Here is a 9,302-nt window from a genome sequence, read left to right as displayed (position 1 = left end):
AGTCTCTGACCGTATTCTACAGTATTTTAAGAGATAGAAGTTTTAGCTGTTTTAATAAAAAATACACTGTTATCAGTTGATTACTTACAACTTCTCAGCATTCCTACTCATGTTGTAAAGTGTGGTTAAACAGAGATGAATTGTGAATTATTAATCATAAATTCTGCATGGAATGCTCTGTTCCCCAAATCATGCTAAAAATAAATAATATTGTCAGGTTTAAAAGGTGAATTGTTCCTAATTAGAGCTAAGTAATGTTATGGTGTCCTCTGGATCTAGTCTAATTAAAACAGCATTTCAAAGGTCAAAAGCTAACACGTATTAATAAATCATAAAGGCTAATAATTGCAGCTGGTGCATTATTTTAATTACTAATAAAAATATGCTTTGAAAGCTATTTCTCATTATCATTGTGTGAAATGTTACAATCAATCGTATGTGGAAAAGATTCTATTTACATATTCTTTTGTTCTGTTTCACTGCTTGGGTTTCAGTTCCAAAGGCAAATCAATTTGCACTAATAATCATCAACTCAACTCACAACATGTATCTGATGACCACTTAAGGCAAAGATAGCAGTTTTGGAATTAAAATAATTATTTTCAAGCACTGTGTTAGCACTGTAAGAGCCAAACACCCTACTCTTTTGCAACATCACTCTGAGTTTGAAGCTAGATTTTCCAAGATTTCATTGCAAGGACAAAAATCATTATAACTGTGAATATTTATGAGTTCAAAGTGTAGACACAGGTGTCTACCTAGAATCGGATGTATGACCTGCCTGAATATGCTACCCCAGATACTTATCTCTACAGAGAATTTTCTTTTTCTCTACGACTTGATTATTCACAACAATAGAAAGCAGCCATGCAAGTACTGGAATATTCATGTTTTCATGCAATTTGATTGGCAGTTCTGTAATTGTGGTAAGCTGCTTTGACCAAGGTTTCTATAGCAACAGCCTTACTGTCAATTCTTACCTGTTTTCTGGTCATCCATTGTACTGAGCTTAGTCTCGTCAGCTACTGTTAAAAGGTAAATGTATAACGGTTAGCCCAGTTAGTGACCATGCCCCACATGCAACCAACATTCCTTTTTTTGTATTTTCTTTTGAAGTTAGGGGGGGCCTTAGCAATGTCATCCTTCATGCATATAAACTGCAACAGTAAGCAAATATTCCGGATAGAAATGGCAGCAAACTAGTAACCTTCATGCAATGTCAGTCATGTTCACATCACAGGCAGGTACAATGTTATTTACACGTTAGCACATTGCAACTAATCAAGACAAGTCAATAACACCAAACTTACTGTCCTCTGAAGAAGTTGGTGAATTAGGGATTGCAGTTAAGATATTCACAAGTATTGTAAAGGAGAAAACCTGATTATATTTCATTATTCTGAGTACGGAATTTTGTGTTTAAACAATCAAAACTCACTGTTTAAGGTTACTAGCTTCCGCACTTCAGAATCTAAATACAATGGCAGAAAAAGAGATGGGCTTGTTAGCATTTGCTTCTTCTATGTTGTATTGTCAGTTAAACTGATTACAGTTGATTGCCTTAGTTGCTGCTACTTTTTAGGGTTTCTAATATAAATACAAAACATGAGTCTCCACCAAAAGTAGGACTAACTCCATTTTCTAATTCTGAAACATCTCTTCAAAAAAAAACACTTGCACTCTTAATATCTGCATCAAAATCCACCTACAAAGAGAGGCTACTAGGGATCTTTAAGGCTAATTGCATTATAGTCATGAACTGAGACTAATCCTGTCTACCCAGAACCACAGCATGGAACATTTTACATAGGGATATTCAGTGTAGATTGTTAAATGCAACTTTCATCTCCATTTTAATGAATATGTTCTATATCTGTGTATACACATATATACAGAGAACTCCGATATTTAAAGGTATGGACATTTACAAGTGGTAAGAACAATGCACAGGCCAATTGGCCATTCACATTAAGAATATTTTACTTCACACTAGTACATGTTATGCACAGTATTACTGCACATAAATGACATGTTTGGAATTACAAGATCTGTATACTTACAACATGAAAATCAGGTTCAAGTAAAACAATTGAAAAAATATCACTCACTACCTAGATCCATGCTTTTGGATTTTCGTGTTTTAACAAACTCCAACTGACTGGCATCTGAAAACTGCTTTGTACGCTTTTCTGACATGCTCTGGCGTCCAAAACCCTCTCGCTGGAAGGCAAGCACTGGATCAACATCTGGACTAAGAGTGCTGTAGGAAGGGAAAAAAATCATGCGAACATTTATCAAGATCACGCAACCTTTCACTCTGCAGAAAAAAGCATTTATTTAGCATGTGACTTCTACCAGTAATAAAGTACACATTTTCAGATAAACCACTTAAAGTAGTCACACACATGATGAATTTGTTTCACTGCATCAAGCAGTTCTAGTTAAGGAGAATCAAGAATTTCACTTATAAGTTTTAATAAAAGATAAGCTATGCATATACTATCAGAATATACAACCCCAATATGGGAATAATTTAAAAGAATTTAATAAAAACACAATTTTTTTTTCTTAATGATAAATCAATATGTTCTCTTAATAACAAATGTTAAGATTTTTTTAAATCAAGAAATGTTTTTTTGAAAAGCATAAGTAAAATCTGCCCTGCTTGAAACCCACAGAGAATTACCGAAGTTCTTCATTTAAAAACCTTCATAGCATTTTGTGGTTTCAACATGGCTCTGACATACAAGCATATTTTTTACTCAATGCTTCATTGCAGAGCAAGTATTTGTCACAGTGGTTACACTGCTAAGCTGGACTTAGTCTTTTTGTCCGCTTCATAGAATCATGGAATCATAGAATGGCTTGGGTTGGAAGGGACTTTAAAGATTATCCATTCCAACCCTCCTGCCATCATTCTTGAAGTCCTTCTTCTGCACAATTCAGGTCTTTAGCCAACAGGAATGAGAGTTTCATCATAAAAACTTTCACCAGAAGCTTTTTGAAGATAGATTTAATAATATTGTTCTGATGTTGGTAGAATCAGAAACAATGAACAAAATTAGTTCGGCGTGCAAGTTAAACCCTAGGCTTGCCATGTGTCACAACTGCCATACCACATGTTGAAAAAGAAGAAAAAGAAAAACAAAAAAAGAATTCAAGGACTATTGCAAGATCATTTACTGCTAATAGACCAATTGAAAGGAAATCCACAAATGGATCTTCTCGCTCCCAGAAAGGGAGAGAGCCTGAAGGCAAGTCCAAAGAAGCTAGATTTCTACTTCAGCTGGCAGAAAAATAATCTGAGGTATAAAATACTAGGAAAAAAAAAAACAGCAAGTACTGCATGCCACCATTATCTATACAGCAGGAAGAAGATCTCTCAGAATTCCATCCTCTGAATGGTGTAACGTTTCAAGAGAAAAAAGCTTAATATACTGACACTGAGACTTCTGAACACTGTACATGTTGTACAAAGTATTATATATATATAAATACATGTTACTGTTCAATATGTTTCAAAAGAATTATTTTCTATTTTAAGGGCTAGTTATAAGACACAATTCATACTTAGTGAGAAGCAGGTAAATAACAAGTTTCTGCAGAAAATGACTTATACTTTTACATAGTATAATGTGAACATGTTGATGTATGCCACGTACTATAATGTACAGAAGCGTTTTGGAACACCTGGGTATTAGACACAACAATGAAGAGAGGTAAGGAAATGTGCTCAGAGGCATAAAGTACTATAAAAGATCAAAATCACCATCCACATTACTAGACAGTAGAAGAAATTCAGTCTAGCAATGATTCATTTACAAATAATGAGATATGTGCATGTGACAAGCATGTAATACTTAAGCAAGAGCAGGATCAGAGCTTATATGAATAAAGTCAATGTCAAGTGCCTTTTGACTTTAATGTTTCTGGCTCTGGCTCATAATGTTTTACATTTAATTGCAACAACTATTTCAGGGATGTCTGCACAATTTAGCAACGTTTTGAAGCATATGCTTAAAAGCTCTGATGAATCAGAGCCTGAACCAAAAAATAACTATTTTGTCCTCATATTCAGTCTCACAAAATAGGGAAGAAATCATCTCCACATGACAGAAAGATAAAACAGATGAGACCAACATATACTTCTAGCCTTTACAGTAGTGCAAGTTGTAGCTGAATATGAACCCCTGAAGTCTGAAAACATTTTCTGAGTGACTCAACACCTTTCATAATCAGATCATAAATGACTTTCCCAAGGCCACACAGGGGTTTATGGCTCACTACTAGTCAGCATTGTCTCCAAAGGCTAGAAAAATGTGATTTTACTAAGTGAAAATTTTCTCTAACAACATCTGCTAATATAGCTCACATTAGTTAAAGATGACCAGCTCCATCTTGCTGAACAAAATGTATCACAAGGCCCTTCCTTCAAAAGGGGTGAATTTCTAACACTATTTGCTTTGGCTGCATGCTCCTTTGTTTCATATGAGCCTGCTTTGATCAGCATACATAAAGCTTCTAGTAAAGTTAAATATCATTTTCATATAAAAACAGTCCGAGTATATATACTCATTTGAAGCCCTGCTCTGAGAACATGCTAAAACTTCAAAGTTAAATAAAACACTGAATGGGCAACACGAGTCACATAGAGAATGGTATGGTCTGACACAGAATCAGCAATTGCAAATTCTGGAGATCAGATCCAAACTTTTCTACTGCCACTGTGTTTAAGGGTTTTCCTTCTGCTGCCCTTGTCTGCACTTATCTATGCTTATCACAACTATCTTCCACACAGATTTATTATGAGGATTATTTCTTTATGTTTGCAAAGTATTCTAAATATTAGAGGTGCTACTTAGCACAAAAAATAAAATAGAATAAAATTGGTTACTCTCTGACATCATAAAATCTCATACGATTTTAGAGTACAAATATCAGAGTCATATGTAGCGTCATCAGTTTTCACATCCTGGTTGATGAATGACCCACAGGCGTGTTTTAATAATTATAGAACACGCAGATCACAGGAGTTTAAATGCGCATATGTTGCCCAAAAGTATTCAGAAGCCACACTGAAGAGAAGTCACTGGAAAAGCCAATGAGCATGGAGGAGTAACTATTACCACTAAAAGTGCCTCATTTTAATATTTTTCAACTACATTAACTGAAGACAGAAGGTGAATTTAATGCAAGTCATTAAGCAATGCCAAATACAATTTACTGTATTCTAGCATACTTAACAAATAAGGTTTCTGGAATGACAGCTGATCCTTAAAAGAATGTAACCGTCTTCTGACCCTCGATGTTATTAAAATTCCACTTATTAATCCTGTCTTATTGCCCCTTTGTTTTCATAACATTTTCATCAAGGATTAGGGAGATATTGTCAGGCTGGAAAAGCTTACATTTTCTTCCGTGATTCAGAACAGCTGCCATTCTTGTTTGGATAACCCTTCATCCATATTCTTAGTTTTACCCTTTGTGCCTTCCAGCAAAATCATACAATGCACCTTCATTTTACAAATCTCCCTTCACCCATTAGCAGCAGGAAATTAATGAACAATCCACTCCTACCACTATTTACTTACATACAAACAGAATATATTCTATAGCAAGGTGCAATAGTCATCTACGCTTTTAACTGCAATTGTATCTGAAGATCTTTAGAATTTCTTATCAAGATCCAGCTTTAAAGGTTTTAAGCCTGATCAATTCAGCACTATCTAATCCTTATTTTCTTTACTGTGACTCTCATTTTTAAATGTCTATGAATAGCAAAATACACTGCAGAAAGAAATGTAGTAAAAGCATGTGCAGGTTTCAAACAGGCTCTTATTTTATGCTGTATTTTTTTGCTCATATTCACATAAAAAAATCAATAAGCCCCTATGTGCAGTCTTGAGTACTATTCTACTTAAACATCTTGGATTTTCAGCTATAAAGGTTTTTACAAAAGACAGATGGCCTTTTCAAGGGCCCAAACTGCAGATATAACTTGTCCAAGAGAAGAGTTGCAAAAGAGTTGAAAAAGGCAAATGAGGATGCAAAAAAGTAGCTTTTTATACAATCATTAAAACTGTGTTTAAAAATACAGAGCTCAATTCCTGGACAAAAGATGAAATAAACTAAAATAAACCAAAGAAGAAGCTGACAGGCGCACATCAGCTGGCAGGTGCTATCACTGTTTTATTAAGATATTGCTGACACATTCTTAACAGGCTTGAGAGACAAAAGAAATAGGAAAATTTGTATACTTCATCCCATTTGTGGTAATTACCTTGCTTTAAGCAGTGGCAGTGAACAGAGGTGGGCTTTTATTTTGCTATTACTATAGATAATTACAGGACTTGCAAATTAAATTTTAGATCTTATTAATTGTACTTAGCAATAAACAGTATATCTTTGCTAGGAACATAAGCAAGTCAATAATGGAATTCAATGCACTTCTCATTAAAAGTCTTTTGTTAAATTGTGTAAGTGTAATTAGAGAGTCAACTTAAGATGCAAAGAAATTACTTTTATTACAGATAAAACATGTTCACATTTTAATGTGAAATTATTACAGTACAGTGCCTTGCATGACACAAACATTGCTATGATACAAAAGGTATCCCTTGTGCATATTAAAGAAAACTTGACTAATTCTTGTTGCACAACCATTATCACTAACAGGCAAAATAAAGAGCTGCCTTGACCTCTAGGCAGATTTTAAAATTATTGTATGTTATTGGGAAAGTCAGGAAAGTATACAGAATTATTACAAGGCTCCTAGATATGTATTGGAAAATGAAAATTAAATCTTTCTTTTATAGACCTAGAAATATTTACAGTGAGAATTATAAATTAAATTTTCCAATAGTTACTATTTTTTTCATCTCTCATAAATTTAGCACAGCTAGCTAAATTAGTGCTAGTTCAAAAACGTGCCTAGAGACAGCACAAAACTCTGATCTGAATTAAGAAGTCTAACAATCTATGTGTATAGACTTTCTTCCTGAAACGGGTAATTATAAGTATGAAAACAGTGAAATGTGATGTAAATCTAAATGTGAAGGGGAAAAAAGTCATACTATAGTAACCAAAAAGTAAACTAAATAAAAAGACAACTGTAGTCATCTATTTTTTCCTTCCACTAAGCCATGCCTTACCAGTCTGTCGACTCATTAATTGCAGCTTTAGCCCATCCACCAGTATCAACAGTGCCAAACCCAACATCGTCATGGGAACTGGATGAAGACTGGTCAGAGAGGTGCGGAGGGAGTACAGACAGCCTGTCATCTTCAATAATGACAGTGTCATCTTGGGGCATGTTTACTGTTGGAGAAAGCTGATATTTACCTGAACAATAAAAGGGAAAAAAAATAGAAATGAGAAGTGAATAATAGCAGAGAGCACCTTGAATAATATATAAACACAACTGATAAAATAGAAATCCTACTGATAAGAGCAACACCACAGGTAATAAAATTAGTTATGTCTCACTTTCCATAGATCATCGTATGCACGAGGTCTGAAAAGTAATATACACAGCTTGTACCTGCAGTCTATTGCAAGAAGTCAGTAATCTTCCCTTGCATCAAACACTTCAGAGGAAATGAAAGTAATGTGCCCATAAATATTATAAAACCACTACCACAGTTGCTTTTATAGTGATCAATATATGCACCATTATATTTTCCAGTATTTCAATGTATTTTGATGCATAAGACTGAAGTACAGTTTTCAAGCCGATGAATACAAAGTACAAGCAATTGAACCTATAGAAATCCCACATCAAAACAGACTAGACTGCTATAAAGACTATCAAAAAGTGCAACATTTTCATTGCAGTGGTTAGTACCATAATTATGGTTTAAACTGAATAAATCAGTTTTTCAGGATATATGCATGAAATACAGAGTTGGGAGAATAGGGATTATATAATTTTAATTTGGAAGATGATAGAAAATCTAGAATGATCACTATTTAAGCTCTAAACATGAAACAAACAGATTATTTCAGTATTCAGAAACACTTAGTAAAATGTTGATGTAAGGAAAACAATAATTTGCAAATTACAATTATAGAGTTATCTGAGATTATGGCAAATTATTATGTAATTCCTTCATGCTAGGTGCACATACTTTTTTATGTGAAAGAAACTCTTTCAAAATATTCTTTGCTCGTGGATATTGATGCTTGACTATCTAAAACGTCTGGTCCCAATGCTCACACTACACACAACGTTCATTCCAATGAATGATCACGACAGTACGTTAATTTTACTACTAGGTATGTATCGCTTGCTAAAACAATTGTAAAAAAACACATTTCATGACAAGAAAAACAATAGTTTAATCAGCCAGTGATCTGACAACAAACTGTCGATTATTCTAACACTATGATGCGCTGCAGTAATATCTCACAGGTAATAATCATACTTTATTTTAATTACAGATATAGAAAAGTTATAAGACTGCATAGAATTAGTGGGAGATGTCCTCCCAGTCTGTTTGCTCCTTCCTCTTCCTCCTCTCTGCTTTGTTTTTTCCGGGAAACGTTTGAGTTATTTTTACTGCTTTTGCATGCAATTTTGGAGGGGAAAAAACTAAACTAAACTAAACAACATCAGTAACCAACATACTGAGTAAGTAGCTAATTACTACACAGCTAGCTAAAATCATCACTACACTAGAGAATACATTTTGTATAGTTTTCCAAAGAGAGGAAAACAGGATTCAAAAGAGATCTTTGAAAAAGGTGAAGGTGGTGAAAGTGCCTAGAAGGAAAAGGCCCTGCATGACAAACATCTCATCACGTCAACCTGAAGTGAATGTGTTCAGTTTGCATAACAGCTGATTCTATACCCAGCAATAACTTCTTTGATGGACAGGTTCATGTTTATCCTGGTGAGGTACTTCTTTTCAAAACATAATGTCTGCAAGATTGTTAACTCTGTAGTTAATAATATCTCCAAAGAACTGACTTAGAAAAGGTATAACCTTATGGCATCCTGTAGATTGAATTTCCCATTTGAGAGGCTACAGTAATTCAGTAACATTTTTAACTTTTCACTGCCCTTCTTTATATCTGACAAGGGTGAAGAGTGACATTTTATTAGTTGCTTTGGAATTAAGCAGAAAGCCCATCTGACATACCTGCAGATGAAGCAGATGAAGCTAAAAACAGGTGAAAGGCTTCACCTCCAGCAGATGGTTCAACATACCTCAGCAAAAGGCTCAATACATTCTTTGTAGAGAGCTTAGCTGAAGTGGATATAAAATACCCCTGGAGAAAGCAACTCCACGAGTGTTGTGAGA

At 34.5% G+C, this 9,302-nt stretch overlaps 1 protein-coding gene across 1 annotated transcript in view; it reads right to left on the bottom strand.

Moving 5' to 3' along the window:
- Window positions 1-954: 954 nt before the first annotated feature.
- The window catches only part of LOC100551156 (partitioning defective 3 homolog), an 85,380-nt gene continuing 77,032 nt past the window's right edge, over window positions 955-9,302 (bottom strand). The window contains exons 10-13 of the mRNA XM_031554025.1: window positions 7,152-7,341; window positions 2,112-2,260; window positions 1,439-1,471; window positions 955-1,025 (exon numbers count right to left, since the gene is read on the bottom strand). Coding sequence (XP_031409885.1) covers window positions 970-1,025; window positions 1,439-1,471; window positions 2,112-2,260; window positions 7,152-7,341 — 428 coding nt within the window. The 3' untranslated portion in view covers window positions 955-969. The remainder of the gene's footprint in view (window positions 1,026-1,438; window positions 1,472-2,111; window positions 2,261-7,151; window positions 7,342-9,302) is intronic.

This window comes from Meleagris gallopavo, chromosome 6, assembly GCF_000146605.3.
Source record: "Meleagris gallopavo isolate NT-WF06-2002-E0010 breed Aviagen turkey brand Nicholas breeding stock chromosome 6, Turkey_5.1, whole genome shotgun sequence".
Taxonomy (NCBI): Eukaryota; Metazoa; Chordata; class Aves; order Galliformes; family Phasianidae; genus Meleagris; species Meleagris gallopavo.
Note: the sequence above shows the minus strand (reverse complement) of the source record. Positions and strands in the feature narration are given on the sequence as shown.